General features: G+C 44.3%; 1 protein-coding gene across 5 annotated transcripts in view; it reads left to right on the top strand.

Moving 5' to 3' along the window:
- Positions 1 to 18,779, top strand: part of NISCH (nischarin) — an 82,985-nt gene that overhangs the window by 27,972 nt on the left and 36,234 nt on the right. For all 5 annotated transcript variants that reach the window (XR_002090996.2, XM_014604992.3, XM_059716090.1 and 2 more), the window contains exons 4-9: positions 1,472 to 1,520; positions 3,281 to 3,444; positions 11,007 to 11,102; positions 13,006 to 13,101; positions 14,906 to 15,058; positions 18,110 to 18,178. Coding sequence is in view for 4 of the 5 variants with exons in the window: in XM_014604992.3 (XP_014460478.1) it covers positions 1,472 to 1,520; positions 3,281 to 3,444; positions 11,007 to 11,102; positions 13,006 to 13,101; positions 14,906 to 15,058; positions 18,110 to 18,178 (627 nt within the window). In the remaining variant the exon portion in view is untranslated. The remainder of the gene's footprint in view (positions 1 to 1,471; positions 1,521 to 3,280; positions 3,445 to 11,006; positions 11,103 to 13,005; positions 13,102 to 14,905; positions 15,059 to 18,109; positions 18,179 to 18,779) is intronic.

The following is an 18,779-nucleotide window of genomic DNA, read 5'->3' as shown; positions in this document are numbered from 1 at the left end:
CAGTGCTAATAATACTTCATGGCAATATTCAATCTGATGTCTATAGGTGCACCAGTATATTGATGCCATATTGAACTGGCACTGATAAAAGGAAAATTAACATTATCAGCTATCGGGTTTTTTTGACTGTTGTACCCAATAATGTAAATAAAATATGCCTTTTTGCTGGGCCTCCTGGATGCTGTGTGCATGCATGCAGCCACAGCATGCACACGGCCACGAGCACAGCTGGGCAGTGTGGAGAGCAGTGCCTTGCAGGTAAGTCTGTGGAGGGGAAGGGGCGTGATGGGGGGGCGGGGCATAGATTGAGGCCCCCATGGTGAGGGAAGGAGTGATGCTGAGGCTGGGGGTGCTGCCCATCCAAGGCGGTAAATGGGACCTCGGGCCAGGGGCAGGGAGTAGGACAGAGCCATGGGTGTCTCGTCCAGGGATGGGGGGAGGGGGAACAGCTCCCCACACACCCCCAGAGGAGGGAAGGCAGGGCATGCGGCCCCCTCATATTTTTTTGCTGGGCAGATGTGGGCTGCCCGCTGTGGGCTCGGGGCCCTCCGCCCTTCTAGTTTTGGCCCCGGGAGTTGTGTGCTGGCCACACGTCCCCTGCCCACCCAGCGTTGGTGGGCAACAAGTTGTGCCTCTTGCTCTTGGGTAGTTGGGGTATGCAGCATAGTCCATGTGTGGCTCCCGGGGCAAAGGCAGCAGGGCAGAAAGCCCCGAGCCCACTGTGATCAGCCTGCCTCTGCCCTCCTTGACTCCACTCCTAAAGCATCCTTGCACTTAAAAATGGTGGCGGCGGCACTTTAACTAAAGCTCATTTGACAAGCTTTAATTCAAGCACCCACACCACCATTTTTAAGCACCAGGATGCTGTTCCCCTGGACGAGCTGCCTGTGGCTCCATCCCGTTTCTTGCCCCAGTCCTAGGGTCCCATTGACCACCCTGGCTAAGCAGTACCCCTAGCCCCTGCTTCTGCCCCACTTCCTTTCTCACTGTGGGGGCCTTGATCTTCCCACCTATGCCCCTTCACTTCCACAGACTTGCCTGCAGGGAGCTGCTCTCCACACTGCCTGGCTGTGCTCCTGTAAATTGGCTATTAGAGCAGTATCACCCAGTATGCCTGGTTGAATAATCAGCTGTCGGTAGCGGCCAAGAAAATCTATCAGTTCACCCCTACTAACATCTCTTGTCTTCATTCTCTGTTAAACTTATTTATCTAACCATGTGCCTATTTAATTGTCACTGAGCGCTGGTTCTACTTCATTTTGATAACTAAAATGGTATTATTGCAGCTTATTTCCTCAAAGCGTCTTTAATATTTTTAAACACTTGTTAGGGGTCTAATCATGGTTGAAGTGTTCAGGGTTTTGAAGGACATTTCAAAAGATCTGGTGCCTTAGCAGGAAAAGGAGATGTCTGGTATTAACACATTTGAAGGAACAGTAAATATTTTTACATAGTGATTTGTTCTTTGCAGGAAATCAACGGGATCACAGCTGGATTGGCTGAAGAGCTCTTTCACAGAGGTACTGTATGAAACTTCCTAGAATATAACAGGGCAATGGGGGATAACAGTACTCATGTGGTATACTTAAAGCAGGGGCGGGCAATTATTTTGTGTGGAGGGCCGCTTACTGAGTTTTGGCAAGGCATCGAGGGCTGCATGACAGGCAGCCAGGGGCAGATAAATATTAACTTTTAAAATTTTTTACGGGCCCCACGGGATGGATAGAATGGCCTGGCAGGCTGTATCTGGCCTGCAGGCTGCAGTTTGCCCACCCCTGACTTAGCGATTTGCCTAGAGACAACACCCTACAGATTTTTTTTTTCCTTTGAATGTTATGGATTACACTTTCTTTAGTTCATTTTTTGCTGTTCTTCACATCCTTCCAGGCAGCTTTTCTACTGACTACTCCACTTTAGCAGATGTGTTTTGCTTTAAACAAATCTTAAGACACTGTGCTGGTTTGTAAAAGTACTATGAAAGTAATTCAACTGCCTGTTGATGTTTAGCAAATAGATATTGCTGCGAGGGTGTTCTCCTTTGCTGTTAGAAGGGACTTGAAACTTTTGTCACATTCAAAACTTCTATATGATTAAGGCAGAGCACCGTTGTCAAAAGCTTTCTCTATACCTTGACTCATTCCAATGTTTCCTATTAAGTTCTGAGGTATACATAAGGTTTTCTTGTTACTAGTGTTGCAGTATACACAGAATTTGAGAGAGAGTTTGTATTTCTAACTTAATAGTTTAGCTATATAATTATTGGACCATTATTAGTCAACTTGTTACAGAGCATTCTTTTCTGAGACTTGGAAAACAAATGCATTTCTCCTTGATACAGTAAGGTAACTTTTGCTATTAATAGAGCTGTTCTGGATCTCAGCAATAGAGAGCTTATGATAGCATTTCTCAATATTTTTAGACTTGAGACACCCATTGGAAAATGCTAGCTCTGAATTTTCACTTGTTTTTTGATTACACAGAACTAATAGAGCAGTTCTTCTATTACAAAGACCTCAGAAAGACCACAACTTGTCAAAATGTTTCTAACACTATGAATTCCTATTTGAAATCTCTGGGTTTAGCATACAAATCATGTTTTTACACTTAACAGTGCTAACATGTGTGGCACCCTGCATCACCCTTGAGAGAATCTTGGGGCAACCCGGTTGAGAATCACGGGCTTATGAAATTAAGAACCATTTCATAAGTAATGTTCAGAAAATTGTGGAACTCTTTAAAATGTAGTTATCAGGCAGAAAGTTCATTGGAAACAGTTACTGTAGACTTAGTTTGATGTACACAATAGCAAAAGCTGAACCTGGCCTTGGTGTTAAACTTTGCTGCATAAGTTGGCATTATCAGCGAAGCTCAGCAGTGGCCTAACTTCTACTCCAAAGGGAGCTTTACTACTGACTAAGTGATTTTGAAAATCTTAATCATGAGGTGATGTCTGCTTTGTCCCACTTGCCAAAGTTGCTTCCTTTGACAGGAAGCAAAGAAAAGCTAGCAATTCCAGTTCTGTATTTTTTTTAATAGCTATAGGCACCACATCATTTTCTAGCATCTGAAATGCCATCTTGACAATGTGATGGTATTTCCTGCAATTTGATACCAGTACTGGAATGACAAAGATTAGAAAAATTTTGATGGTAATCAGGGTACATAAATCATTCTTCTCATATTCTCCACAGCAGTGGAGGACCTTAGAGGTTTAGTCATGGCATGAATTCTTAAAGTACTGTAACTACGTGATTAACATGACTCTGCTTTTATTTTTCAGGAGAACAATTGTTAATGGCTGGGGAAGTCTTCAGCATTAGACCATTGCAGTTATATGCTATCACGCAACAGCTGAGACAGGGGAAACCTACGTGTGCTAATGGAGATGCCAAAACAGATCTAGGTCATGTCCTAGATTTCACATGTAGGCTAAAATATTTAAAGGTAAAATATATTTGGGTACATACTGTATGCATTATTTCATGCAGCTTTTAGCGTTATGCTTAATGAACTTTTGGAGTTTTTGTTTGCCTACACTAGCACATAGTTGCAGTCTGTTGTTAATGTCACTTCATCTTTCTGCAGTCAAGAGAGGGCCTGGCTTATGGTTTAGATTATTCACTTTATTTTGCCTAAATATAACACCACAGCTAAGGGTCTAAGGCTGAAGCTGATTTTTCCTCTGTGACATAGCCTCCTATCAAATCTGCTGTAGGTGTTGTATACATAGGCACCCAGACATGAAATCATCTCTTAATCTTGATTGGCTGTCAGAGGTGTACACAGTTCAGTGGACTGTGGAGTTCAAGGGTCAGTACATAATATCTTACTCTTCTAACAGTTTCTCTTCCTCCATCATATTTTATCTATAATTGTAAATAACAGCAATTCCACATTTGAGATTGCAGGTGGTTTCTATTTAAAACTGACATTTCACAGTAAACATTCCCAGTGTCCCCAAATTTGGTAGTATCAATTAGGATCTACTGTAATTTCTTTTCCCAGTGAAGTGGGAAGGGTTTTCCTTTGTTGTACAGAATAAAAAAGGTGATCCCCAGGATTCTTTTTTTCTTTGGTATTTTATAACAAAAGAGCAAGTTCACTAGGTCTTAACTGACATCTCTCATTTACAGAGGTCTTAATCCCACAACCAACAAAATTAAGTGCCTGGGAAGCATGCAGAAGGTTCATTAGAGGCTTTGCATTTGAATTAAAAATGTGGTTCTATAGCTAATAGAAAATGGAATGTAATTCTAAATGTAGTTTTGTTCCAGTGAAGCTTAGTCTTTCCTCTTGCATTCTGCAGAGCTACCTGTGGTTTATTTAGCCTAGTGGCTCTTTCACAGGTTATGAAGCCAGATAGGACAATTGCAATTGGTTAGTTTGACCTCTTGTACCGTGCAGACAACAGGTCTTCCCTGATCTAATACCTATTTGAACTACCATATTTTTTTGAAATAAACATCCAATCTTGATCTTAAATCTCCAGAATTTCTAAAACTTGCCAGATCTAGTTGTTTGTGGCAAACAGGTGTGTGTTCCTTCAGAGGTTAAAATAACCTGAGCAGTCTAATTGAGGCCATCCTGAAAACTTTTCAATTCAAAGATCCAAATATTCTGTAACAAGTATTTATAAATAAGCCACTTAGCATTGTTACCCTTAGAGAAGCTAACTGAGGACAATTATAAAACCAAGTTAGTCTTTGGATTTGCACTACTTAAGTTTTGCAAACAAATAGTTAACTTTATTCCAATTGCATCTTGGAAATGTCTTTTCCAGCTTCATGCACTGGGATGAAAATATGGGTAGATGAGAGATTACATATTTTAGGAAAATTTGATTTTTAGTGAATGGGAGCTTAGGGTGTCGTCTTAAAGTGGAAATGTCATTCTCAACCACTGTGTTCTTGCCACAGTTCTGATCTGCTGCAACATGTAAGCACAAGGTGGCAGCCTTATTCTGTTCTTTACTTCCTATGATTGACTTGGGCCATTGAAATTTTCCTTCTGTTTTAAGTGCTGAATGTATAAACAAGAGCCCATTTCAGAGACTCCTGGTGGGTGTTTTGGAAAGCTTTTCTAAGCCATTGTACTTGGTTCAATCCTTTGTAAGTTATAACAGATATAAAAACGTTAGAAGTGCCATACTGGATCTGACCAATGGCCCATCTAGCCCAGTATCCTATATCTGACTGTGGCAGAAATTGAGGCTATAGGGAGAGCAGTGGACTGGATATCTCTAGAGTGATTTATCCCCTATTCACTATCCTCCCTGGCATCCACCATTATAGGTTTAGGGATACCAGAGGAAACATTTTCTATCATTCTGTTCAATAATAATTAATAGATGTATCATCCATGAATTTATTCAGGCCCTTTTTGAACCTAGTTGTTTGATCTGCCTCTACCACCTCCAGTCCTGTGGCAACACAATTTTAAAAAAAGTCTTTGGTGACGGACCATGGCAAAAGCTTTTTGAAAGTCTAAATATATTATGTCAGCTGGATCCCATTTATCCATGTGCTTGTTAACACCCTCAAAGAACTCCAGTAGATTGGTGAGGCAGGCTTTCCATTTACAAAGACCATGTTGATTTTCCCCCATGTGGCAGCTGATTTTGCCAGAGATGGAAATGAGGCTTAGTGGTCTGTAGTTCCTAGGATTGGCTCTGGAGTCATTTTAGAAGATTGTTGTTACGTTAGAAACTCACCAGCCATCTGGCACAGAAGCCATTTGTAAGGACAGGTTGCGTGCTACTGCCAGCAGTTGTGCAATGTTACTTTAGAGTTCCTTTAGAACTCTCAGGTGAATGCGATCTAGTCCTGGTGACTTATTAATACTTAGTTTATTAATTTGTTATAAAACTTCCTCTGTTGTCACTTCAGTTTAGTTCAACTCTTCAGACCAATCTACTAGAAAGGATTGATGTGGCTTTGGAATTTTCCCCAGCGTCTTCTGGGGTAAACGCATGCAAAAAATTTTATTATGGCTTTATCATCCTAGGCTGTGTCCACACAAGTGTGGACATTTGGTTCCCTGGGGACAACTAGCAGTGGCACACTTTGTGCCACTGCTAGTTGTTCCTGGGGAATGCCTGTGCCACTTGCCTTCTAGGGTGTGGAAGGTTACCCTGGGTGGGGTAGGGGAGTCTTACCTGGGGGCCTCCTGGGGCTGCAGCAGCAATAATCCTACCTCTCAGCCTGACTGACAGCTAGAGCATTGCTCCAGGCAGGAAGGCTCCGATTTTGAGCAGCATGCGCTACCTCTGCATGTGCCACTCTGCTTTTTTTGTGTGCTCGGATTTCCAGTCAGTGCCCCCGCACCCCTCTTCCCCCTGTGCTGCTCCTTTGCAGTGTGGAGAACAGCTGAATGTGCAGTATGTCATGTTGTAGACATGTCTGTGGTGCCACATACCACACGCTGCGCTCATCTGGACACGGCCCCTGAGCACACTTTCTACACTGATTCTCTAGCTGGCTTTGTGCTTCTGATATATTTTTAAAAGTTTTTATTATTAGCTTTAGCATCTTTTGTTAGATGCTCATCAAATTCTCTTTTGGCCTGCCTTGTTTCACTTTCACTTGACCTGCCAGAGTTTGTGAGCTTCCTGATTTGAGCACACTTTCCATTTTTTGAAGATACCTTTTTGCCTTGAATATTCTTTTTAACTCTGCTTTTAAATCATACAGGGATTTTGTTGATCTGCTTTGGTACCCTTTTTGATTTGTGACGTACACTTTTCCGGAGCCTCTAATATGGTATTTTTAAGCAGCTTCCAAGCTGCTTGCAGACTTTTTACATTTTTGACTGATCCTTTAGATGAATTATGGAAGGAAAGCAGTCATTTATCGCATCCATTTTACTTCCATATTTCACTCCAGTGAGGTGTTTACCCAGTCTGTGTGAGGATAGCTGAAGTCTCCCATTATTAGGGCTTGTCCTGTTTTAGCAGTTTCTCTACTCCCCCTGATCATTTCAGAATCACCTTTACCTTCCTGATCAGGTGGTCAGTAGTACAATTCTAGTACTATTTTCTTTTTATTCAAGTATGGAATTTCTACTCATAGGGATTCTATGGTAGTTTTCCTTTCAGATTAAATGAATGCTTTTTTACTATCTATACTGTCCTTAGCATACAGTGCCACTTTTCTACCTGCACATCCTACTGCGTCATTCCTATATAGTTTGCAACCTGTTAGAACAATATTCCATCGATTATCTTTTATTCCACCAAGTCTCTGAGGTGTCTATTATGTCAAATCACCATTTAATACCAGGCATTTTAGTTCACACGTCTAATATTTTAGGCTTCTGGCGTTTGCATGGAGACGCTTATAAATTTTGTCGTTGCTGCCTTTTACTCTTCACGCTACTTGGTTGGACCTCTAGATGTTCTGACTTATCCTCTCTCTTATCTAGATTTATATTTCCTACTCTCCTACTGTCCTCTTCAAGACAGTATAGAAACCTTTGGGGTTGCATTAACCCAACCTCTATATTCTTCTGCACTCATCAGCTTTCTTCCACTTTTTAGTTTAACAACTGCTCTACGACCTTCTTAATTTTTAATGCCAGCAGTCTGGTTCTATTCTGGTTCAGGCAGAGTCCATTGTTTTCTATTCAGATTCCTCCTGTCTCAGAAAGTCCCCCAGTTCCTGATAAACCTAAGCCCCTCTTCCCTATACCATCATTTCATCCATGCATTGAGACTCTGGAGCTCTGCCTGTCTCTGGCCCTGTCAATAGAATGGGAAATATTTCTGAGAATTCTGCCAGGTGGTTCTGCTCTTTAACCTCCTGTCTAGCAGCCTAAATTTAGCTTCTAGGATCTCTCTTCTACATTGTCGGTATCCACATGGACCATAGGCTCTTCCCCAGTGCCCACTAGTAGCCTAAGGCTGAGAGGGGACTTGGTAGCAGCTTACCACTACATCAGGGGAGTACATCAAGAGCTCAGTGAACAGCTGAGCACCCTTGGGGAAGACCAGGAGTAATGGATACAAATTTCTGGAAGACTGCTTCAAGCTCAATTCTAGGAAAAACTCCTTCATAGTCAGGGTGTCTAGATTGGGGAACAAACTCCCTCCAGAGATGGTGTAGTCACCTACCCTGGAAATTTTCAAGAGGAGACTGAACAGTCACCTCGATGGGGTTACCTGACCCCCAGTTGTCTTTCCTGCCTAGTGCAGGGGGGGGCTGGACCTGATGATCTTGCAAGGTCCCCTCCAGCCTCTAACAATCTATGAATCTATTAAACTATCTACACATTTTGTGAGAGATGCTACTTTTGCATCCAGCAGGCAAGTCACCATGCAGTCCTCTTGGATATCATAAACACAGCTGTCTCTGTGCCTAAAGACCAAATTCCCCACTACAGCCACCTGCTTCTTTCTATCTTGTGGGGTCCCCTTCCATGGAGGAGTACCGTTGCCGCAAGGGGACATTATGACATCAACAGGAAGGTGGGTTCCATCTAAGAGAGAGTTTCTTTTCTTCCTATCTTAATGCCATCCATCTCCGAGGCTTTCATCCTTCACAGCGACGGGGGTGGGTAGGGGGTGGTTGCTGCAAGGGAGGTGGAACTGCAGTGTTCCTGAAAGCCTCATCTGTGAACAGGAACTGCTTGCACCAGGTGCACATATATGAAACATGCCCCCAAAGGAGATAATCATATATGCTGTACTTGGTACAATAAGCTGGGTAGACCCCACACTGCTGCTGGACTTCTACCTGCATTTTTTTAAACTGTTAACAATTTAGTTTGCTCTTTTTTGTGAGGGCGTTATTTATGGATTCCCTTAGATTAGAAACCTTGAACTTATGGATTGACCTGTTTAACCTTACTCTACCCTAATTGCAGCTAAATATTAAACCTAAGTATTGAATTGGAAAACAGGATCTAACTAAGGGAGTGATCAGTTATTTGGGCTGGAGGGCCATTTGGGGAGTTTTGGTGAGCTGTTCCAGGCCAGGTCAGCGTGGCACCAAAACTCCCTAAGTGGCTCTGCCCTAGACCCCCGCTCTGCGTTGTCACCACACCGCGATACCAGCCCTGGCCCTGGAGTCTCCATGGAGACTGACCCAGGACATCTGTGGACAGGGTATGCTTAGCTGGGTGGATGGGATGGGACTGCAGGGAGTGGTATCTGAGAGCAGGATGGGTGGATGTGGATTGTGGGGCAGTGACAGTACAGGGCTGAGTCCCAGGGCAGAGCCACGTTCTACTCCCGGCACACCCCTGCCCATGGAACTGGCCCCCATTGCAAGGACATATGGGCAGCTGATCATGGCTCTGCCCCAGGCCCTGGCCCTGTGCTGTTATTGCCCTGCCCATGTGCCTGTCTGTTTCTCTCCCAGAGTCTGCTCTCTGCCCGCCCGTAGCCCCATCCCATCCACCTGGCTGAGACTGCCCTGTCCACAAGGGGGGTCCTGGGCCAGTCTCCATGGAGGCCCTGTCTGTCTGCTCCATCTGGCACCCCTGGCAGGGTGGATGGGTTGGGATGCCTGGGCAGTGGGGCCAAGTCCATTGGTGTCAGTGACACTGGCAGCAGCAGCAATACTAGCAACAGCAGCTGGAAGGAGCTGTCACTATGGGGGCTGCTGGAAAGGAGAGTCTGGCTGCCTCAGTACCTCAGTCCTGCTGTGCACTTGGGGGCAGTGGGACCAGCTGCGTGTGCTGCCTCCCGTGCCTGGGCTGGGTGGGCCCAAGGGACCCACTGCAGGCTGGATAGAATCCATGGCAGGCTGCACCTTGCCCACAGGCCATATTTTGCCTACCACTGATATAAATGCTAAAGTTTCATTGATGTTAGGGGCTGAAAGGGACCTTACAGATCATCGGGTTCAGCCTCCATGCACTTGCCCAGAAAAGACTGTTGGGGTCAGATGACTCCAGCAAGGTGGGCATCACGATGCTTTTTGAAGATCGCCAGGGTGGATGACAGCCACCTCTGTGGAGAGCCTCTTCCAAACCCTCGGCGCTCGACTTGTAAAGAAGCTTTTCCTTATGTCCAGTCTGAAGTGATCTTCAGTCAGTTTGTGCCCATTGTTTTTTGTCCTCCCCTGGGGGGCCTGGGTGAACAGCTGCTCCCCCAGGCCCTGATGTCCACCCCTAGTATACTTATAAGCTGCCACCAAGTCCCACCAAGTTTGTTATTTCAGCTAGATATCTAGGTTAGTTATAGAAGTGCCCCAGTGCATTGGTCCATATTGTATCAGCACCGATGGAAGGAAAATCAACATTATTGGCAATCAGCTTTTTTTTGCCTGATGTGGCTGACAGTGTCTCCAATAAATGCCGTGTGCATTTGCGCAGCCACAGCATGCATGTGGCTAGCCCAGCAGCCTGGAAAGCAGCATCTGGCTGGTAAGTCTCTTGGGGTGAAGGGGCATGTGGGGTGGCAGATCGAGGCCCCTGTGGTGAGTGAGGGAGTGGGGACGGGGCTGAGCAGGGTGGGACATGGGTCGGAGCCACAAGAGGTTCGTCCAGGGGACGCAAGGAGGGGGGTTGGATCTCACTGCTACACACACTCCCAGGGGACCCATGGTGGGGTGTGCCTCCTGGATCTGTGCATGGGGTGATGGTGGGCTGCTGCTGCTGGCTGAAGCTAGGGGTGGTGCTGGACTCTTCGTAGCAGAGGGGGAAGGGGGTTGGGCCAGGGCTGCATTCAGAGTGGGCGGCAGCAGCACTGGGAGGAGGGCTATGGGGGGGGCCTACAGCAATTTCTGGGGTGGCCACAGCCCACCCCATAGCCCTCTGCCACTGTCCACTCTGAGCACTCCCCAACAGGCTTACCAGCTGGACACTGCTCTCCAAGCTTCTGGGCTGCTTATCAGCAGTCCAGTTGGTATTAGCTGATATGGCTCGTTAATAATTGGCCATCGGTATCAACCCCAAAAAAGCTTCATCAGTGCACCCATAGTTAGTTACTCTTTAAGTTGATTGCACCTTGAAAAAGATATGTTGCAAAGAAGATGAACATTAATTCTGTCTTTCTTAACTATTAGGTGACTGGCACAGAGGGACCTTTTGGGAACAGCAACATTCATGATAGTTTGTTACCTTTTGATCTTTCAATTTTTAAATCTCTTCATCAAATAGAGGTAAGTTTGAGAAACTGCTTGCTCATTAACTTTATAAAACTATGCAAATATTGAATTTACCATGACATTATTGCAGCCTGCTGTATATCAGTCAAATTAGTTAACTGTCATCTACTTGAATCCTAGACATAACGTATGAAGTTCTTTTCATATTTAATGTCTAATAAATTATACAGTAACTTTCATTAAGAAGAAGATGGATGCTAGACTAGATATGTAGAACAGTTAATCTCATGCCTTCTACATAAAAGATCTTAAAATTTAGAATACAATTTTAGCCTGTATATTTGTTTAAAAAAAAAAAAAAATCAAACAGCACTGTAGTTGTTTCCAGTCTAAAAGATCTCTTATAATTGTTTATGGAATGTACTTTTGTAAAGAAGTATCATTATATTTCTCCAGTAATATATTGGCCATGATCAGGAAGGCCTGTTTTTAAGCTTGGAAGGAGTTCAGTTTGTATGCCTGTTTAATCCCTCTTGGCAGCTAGAAAGCTTCGCTGTTAGAAAGGGTGTCAGTTGTGGTGGTTATCTTGTGATTTTTTTTAACTCCTTTTTGGTAGGAGCTAACTGGATTGAAGCTCCTGAGAACCTCTGGCACTGACCTTCAGCCAATATTAAAATAAAGAAAACTGAAACTTTGATTTGAACATAAACGTTTCTCTATGCTTTAAGCCAGAGGTGTCAAATGTGTGGCCCTTGGTCTGGATGCAGGGCACAGAGTTCTATGCTTCAGCCCCTGGTGCCAACCCCCTTTGCTGTGCCATACCAGCCCCCTGCACAGTGCCAAGGAAGTGTACCACAACCTGCAGTGCTTGTTCAGGCCAGGTCCCGGGCATGCTGCTCACTGAGGCCAGTCTGAGGCTGCACTACCTATGCCTCTTGCTGCCAGACCCTGGCTGCACTGCACTGCCTGTACCTCAGCAAGTAGTGTAGGTGGTAGTGCCCAGGATGTGGTCCTAGTAAGTGGGGTTGGTGGTGCCAGTGAGTACGGCAACCCACTGGGGTTGGGTCCTGGGCTGTATTGCCTGCTGGGGCTGAGTCCCTGGTGGCATTGCTTCACCTCAGTGGGTGATGCAGCCCAGGACTCTACCCCAGTGAGAGGCTCAGCCTTGGACCCAGCCCCATTGTGCAGTGCAGGTGGTGCAGCCCAGGACTGGCCCCAGCGGGGCAACCCTCTGGGGCCAGGTCCTGATCTGTGCTACCCACCAGGACAAGCTCAGGTGGGTGCTGCCTGTACTAGATCAGGTATGTGGGAGAGGGGGAGGGTCCGTGGGCCTGATCCAGCCCATTTACTGGCCCATCAGCATTCATCTGGCACGCAAGGCCAGAAGAGTCTGAAACCTCTGCTTTAAGCAATCCCATATGATTAATGGACTAAGAAATACAATGCTCAGTGTAGTTTCTTCTACAGCCTTTAACTTTTTCAATGTCGAGACTGCACAAGGTTTGATGGTATAATCTAGTAAACTTGTCTATATGTAAGTCTTAATATAATTATGAGGTCTTTTTTTTGTGAGAGTGAAATTTTAAGTTCAGTTAAACTGTCTGGGTAGCTTCATGATTAGAGAGAGGATTTTTAAATTATTTTTTTCATTTTTTGGTAATGGGCAGTTTTGTTTAAAAAAAACTCTTTGAATTTTGCTTCTTTGTTTATTCGTCCCAGTGTTTTGATTTGGCCTGTCCAAGTTTAGGCATTTCTGACCTAATTGATCCTAGCATTTATCCATATTTTATGGAAGAGCGATTTTAGAAGAATGTTGTAAATGCTTTCCATAGTTTTATTTAATTAAGAAACTGATATATGAGCTGGTACCAGCATCATTTTTGGCACTTAATACCAATTCTAATACCACTGTATTTGTTACGTGTTTTGTAAGCCTGTATTTTTTCTTCCTAACCAGATAAGTCACTGTGGTGCAAAGCTTATTAAAGGGCTGACTTCATCAAAGCACACTCTAGCCACCATGAGCGTTCGATTTTCAGCAACATCAATGAAAGTAAGATATTTATTTTTTTTAAGCTGGCAGTTGTTTAAAAAAAGCTCAAAAATAAACTTTCAGTTGCAGGCATGTATCTGAAATCATGCCTTTAATTTTCTTAGAGAAGCAAGGATTTTCTAGACTGCTATTTTTATTGGACTAACTGCACAGTTGGGAAAGTTAGATAAGCGTTTGAATGCAAGATATTCTTCTGTTGATTTACATTCTGCTATTAAAGACCTATGATAGAAAGGTGCTATGGAATTTGTCATTTAATGTCACTTAAAATGTGAAGGAAGTGTTATTGTTTCTGTTTTGAGTCTTTAATCTTTCTTTATGAACAAGTATTTAAAAATCTCTTACAGTTTAATAAAGTACAGTAGTACACCAGTTACTTACTTGTGACTGAATTTATTTCTTGGTTATCAGTTTCTTGCATGCTGATTAATTGACACACGTTACATTTATTGTGCAGTTAATTGGTCGATTGCACAATAAATTTAGACAGGCTACATATGCAAAGTAATTATCATAAAATTAAAATGGCCAATCAGCCACAAAGATGTTGCTTAAAAAGTGTAGAGCATTTTTGTAGCTAGTTTCTATGAAGCTTTAATTTGAGTGTGTGTTATGTCAAACATCAGGTGATAGTATTTGGCCAGCATCCCAAGCTCTCTGTCCCATCCTTCCTTCCTACAATGGGATTTCTGTGATTCATGCTGAAATTTGCTGCCCCAGAGTGCCTCAACAAGAGATGCCATGACTCGATGGCCCTCTTCCACCCTTTTCCCCAACCAGCCAAGGGAGGGAAGCAGCTCCTTCACCCAGGGGGAGCTCAGAACTCACTTCTCATTAACTGAAGATATGTCGGGGAGTGGATGACAGCCTCTGCAAGCAGCTCTTCAGTTCTCCTTCGTGGCAAGTGCTGGCAGAGCAAGGCCCCAGGGCACTCTTTTCCTCTCTGGATAGTTTGCCCTGTAAACATGAAGCTGGTGACATAACATGAGAGTGGACTCATCTACACGTGCACTTTAACATGCATTAGCCTATTTTATTGCATGTTGAAGCGTCACTAAAAAAAGTGGTATGTAGTTAATGCACATTAAAATAGGCTAACGCATCTTAAGCATCACTTTAAAAACCGAGGGCACTTTTACTTGTGCTCTGGGGGTTGGGGGTGTGCTTAAATTGGAGTGGGCTCTGAGAGCTGCTCTAATTAAAGCACTGCCACATCTTGTGCAGTGTCTCTGCACTTAAAAATGGTGGGAGAGCTTGCTCATTGAACAAGCTTTAGTTCAAGCACCCCTGTCACCATTTTTTTAAGCACAGGGATGCTGATGCACCAGACTCAGGAGGCTCCTGGAGTACAGTAATTGCCACACTACAGCAGACTCAATTAGTTGAGGCTGCTCCAACACGTTGGCATTCCACACTTGTGTTTAGCCACGCCCCATGCTCTTCAGTTAATTCACTTTTTCTTAGTACCTCACAAGTACTAACTGAAGTCCCCACTTCCTATCAAGCAACATTACCAGTTGCTTGGTGGAAATAATGTTTGCTAGGAGCCTGACTTATGGCAACTGTAGTTATCTTAATAATCTTAGTATTCTGCAGATTCTCTTTTTGAGCTTGTACTGCTTTTGAAGCTCAGTTCTCAGAGCTTCCAAACTTGAATTTAAAATCTGGAGTGACTGTTAATTTCACCATTTGCAAAGACTCCCTAGATTATTGTTGTGAGACTTCATTCTGAAAACTGTCAGTTTCATGCAAGAAAATATATTTACTGATTTTAATATTGTTCTTCGATGTCTGTCTTAAACAGGAAATCCTAGTGCCTGAAGCTTCTGAATTTGACCATTGGGAGCCAGAGGGTGCACTTTCAAGTGGTCCAGTAACAGCCATTATTCCAACTTGGAGGTCTTTAACAACTTTAGATATGAGTCACAATGGTATCTCTCAGATCGATGATTCAGTGGTAAGAATTCTTGGATCAATTGGCAAGACTTTTTTCATGTTTGGAAAAAAATCTACAGCTAGCACCATGGAATACTAATCAACTGGGCTTTTAAAAAAATCACTTTTAGAGGGTTTTCCTTTGCAATTGTGTTTTCCTTTTACTGAATATTGTAGATTGCCAATTTAAAGAATAGACTACTAAAAATATATTTTGGAGCAGTGCAGTTTCAGACTAGTCAGACTACATAAATATTTTTGTTTCTGTAACAAGCCAAAGCTCTCATGTTACTTTTAAGAGGAAACTGTAGCAGGCTGAGCTGGCTGCATGAGCCTGGCAGCTTGAAAGCAGGATAACTACTAGGGAGGGGGCTGGCTGCCAGAAAAGAAGGAGAGTAGTAGCCACACAGAAGAGGGTTTTTCTAGGAGAAGTAGGAAAGGAAAGAGCTGCAGAGTAGTACACTATGCCAGGGTGTGAGCATCTAGGCAGCACAGAAGCAAAGGGAAGGGCTGCAGAGACGGTGAAGGTGGCCTGGTGATTTGGAGGGCAAAGTGCCCACCTAAGTAATGATTGGGAACACCTGTAAGGCATGGGCCTGGCTCCAGGGGAGGTTGGAGGCCATGAATTGCCCATAAGGCAACAAGTGTCCTGGGAGCAAGAATGGACCAGGAGGGCCCACTGGATTTGAGGGATAAGGCTATGTGTAGCAGGGTTTGGGAAGAATCTGCTGGCCTCTGGACTTCACAGTTCACTCAGGGGCCCTGAGAACAGCCTCCTTATTCATATTCCAGTTGTTCCATCAAAGGCATGACAGATGAGGAAAGAGAGAGGGCACTTTAGGAGCTCCTCGGAGCAGGGCATGAGCCACATGGCTACCAGGAGGCATCACAGCCACCTCTGTAGCCCTGATTCTGCTACAACTTCCAAACAAAATGTCTACAAAATGTGGGTGAATGAATTACTGAAAAGGTCCATTCTGAAACTGTTCAAGCTAGCTTTAGTCTTAAACTTATTATAAGAAAACCAGAATTCCCTTCCAGGCTAGACCTTGTTCTCTAGGTTGAAACTCTGAGTTAAAAAACTTTTTGCTGATGTTTAATGACAGATGGGTTGGCAACATAGGTAACACCATTAAAATAGGGTGTAACAGACTCTGGGAGAAAGAAGCAGCCCAGAGAGGGAGCACTGCAGGCCAGGTGGGGCACAGTGACTGCAGGTCACCATAGCAGCTGGGCAGTGAAGCCAGTTAGCAGACACTTGCAGGCAGCCCAGGGTAGTCTGATCAGAAGAAGGCAAGGCCCTGGGAAGCATATAAGCCTAGGGCCTGAGCTATCAAGTTAGTCTAGCTCTGCAAGCCACAGGGTAGGAGCTTCTGGCCAGGAAAGCTATCAGGAGACACTAGATAGACTGCTGTGCTGCCTGTGGATCCCCAGTGCGGCTTTGGGGCCTCAGGGATATAATCCCGGAGCTGGGAAGTTGTGCTGCCACAAGAAATGAGGGAAGGGTTTCCCTCTTAAAGGGGCAGAAAGCTGTTTCTCCTTGTGTGCCAGTATTGGTGGGCCTGAAAGGGACTGTTTATGTTCTAGCCTGCGGGCTTATTGTTTGAGTTGCAGTTTAGTACCAGTGTTTTGTGTTGGGACTGTAAGGGGCAATATATGGAGGTCCCATTATTGCCCTGGGGATATACAATCGCTTTGAGCTCTGCTAGGGGCAGGCTCGAGGCCTGAGCGAGTGCTGATCACAGAACAGGGCAAAGCATGAGGCTACAAAGTCAGATGGGGGACAGGGACCCAGCAGCCAAGAGGGGCACAGCCAGACAGGAGCCATGGGTCCAGCAGGCAGGGGCTAGGGGCCCAGCATCCAAGAAAGGCACGGGCTAGGGGCCTGGTGCCCAAAAGGGCTAGACCAGAGCTAGTGCCTTAAAGCCAGGTCCAATACAATGGGCTCAGGCTAGAAGCTCTATCTAAGAGGAAAGGGGCAGCAGCTGAGGAAGCTGAAGCCTCAACAGGGGAGTAACAGTACAGCAACACCCATGAGGCTTGGAGCATGGTATAAGGAGGAACAGAGCCACACAATTAGCCTTTAAGGCTATAGGTGCCCTACAGTGGTACAGTCAGGAGAGAGCCAGTGAGGGGCTGGGGTGTAGTGAGACCCAGCAACGGCCCTGGGAGTAGTGTAAGTGAGGGCAGTAGAGTGCCAGAGAACCCCAGTGGGAATTCAGCTGGACTGGGGCCCATGCTAAGGCTAGTGGGCAATTCTGTTATTACATCAAGATGTAGTTGGCTAGACAGAAGGAAAGGCACCCTAGAAGCAGAACAGGGCATGGTTGCGGAGCCACCAGGGGGTATCACATCTGCCCCTGGGACCCCAACATGCTGCATAAGGAAAAAGCTTCAGAACGTGAAGGTAGCATTGGTAAAACTCAGTTAAGACATTGCTTCCTTTGCAAAATTGCTGCTTTTACAACTTACAGATCAGTACTGAGTATTGATTTTACAGGTTTGAGTCCAGACGTTTTTCCCTCCCTTCTTTCTAACTGTCTGTATTTCTAAACATAACCAAGACAAAGGTATATAATGCAGGCACTGTAACACCGAATCAGTGAGTTGGCAATGAATGCTCTGGCATTAATTGGTTGAGGATAAGAGTGTATGTAGGATCCTGAGGTTATAGTGAAAATATTTTCTTAAAGTTTTAGAATTACTTGATACTACTTGTAAAATGTTTTGATTACTTGAAGAGGCAGTCAAGTTGATCGGACTCTTGTTATTTTAGCATTATCTGGGTTGCTGTGTATATCCCTAGTAAGGTGAAACATCTTGAATGACTAAATTGTGTGTTGCACACTACTTCTGAGTGAGAAGTCAGGATTTCAAAGTAGAACTTGGTTTAGTTTCTCAAAGTAAAGTCAGTTTTTACAAAAATAAGATGCCTCTTTTTTGCATAATTTTTTGGGGACTAGGTGTCAGCATGTACTTGCCTCAGTAGTTAATCAACAGGATGTCTGGGAAATATGGGTAGATTGACAGAAAATAAGGGACATTTTACTTCATAAATATTTTTTTTTTCCAGAAACTAATTCCGAAGATTGAATTTTTAGATCTGAGTCACAATGGTGTGTCACTGGTAGAAAATTTACAGGTTAGTGCTACTTCTGAAGGTGGATTTATTTTCCAAACTCTTTGGCATTTGAGAACACAGAACTGTTTAGTTCAGGCTCTGGTGCTCATTGCCTTTGTTACACAATGTGGATTAATGGTAGAGTTTGTTACATGATGACACATTTAAATCATGGGTTATGTGCCCTTCGTATCTTCAAATAGCTGTATGTTCCTCTCACCCTCCATTTTCCCTACTCATATTGTTTTTCCTTGCTACACCAATGCTTACACAGCCTTCCAGGGTCAGTAGTACTTTGTCTTTGGGCATGGACAGCACTTCAAATCCTTCTCTAATTTGGAGTGGTTTACTCTCACGCAAACATACAGGCTGAAGCACTTTTCAGTGTGCCAGAACCAATGCTATTATACCACTTCACAGTTAGGTGCCAGGTGAGCATGTCTCTCAGCTGTTCTCAAAAGCCTCCAAGTGGGGGGATTCATGGCTGAGTGGCAACAGCAGAGTAGGTAGATGACTCGACCCTAGGCTTCTGTTTGGTGCTTCTTGATGTTGCAGGGCTGGTCAGCATGCATTGCAATCTCAGTGGGAGCAGAGAATGGACATCTGGTTCCTTGCCTTCCAG

This window comes from Alligator mississippiensis, chromosome 12 (genome assembly GCF_030867095.1).
Source record: "Alligator mississippiensis isolate rAllMis1 chromosome 12, rAllMis1, whole genome shotgun sequence".
NCBI lineage: Eukaryota > Metazoa > Chordata > Crocodylia > Alligatoridae > Alligator > Alligator mississippiensis.
The sequence above is the reverse complement of the archived record's forward strand: the minus strand, read 5'-3'. Positions and strand labels throughout refer to the sequence as shown.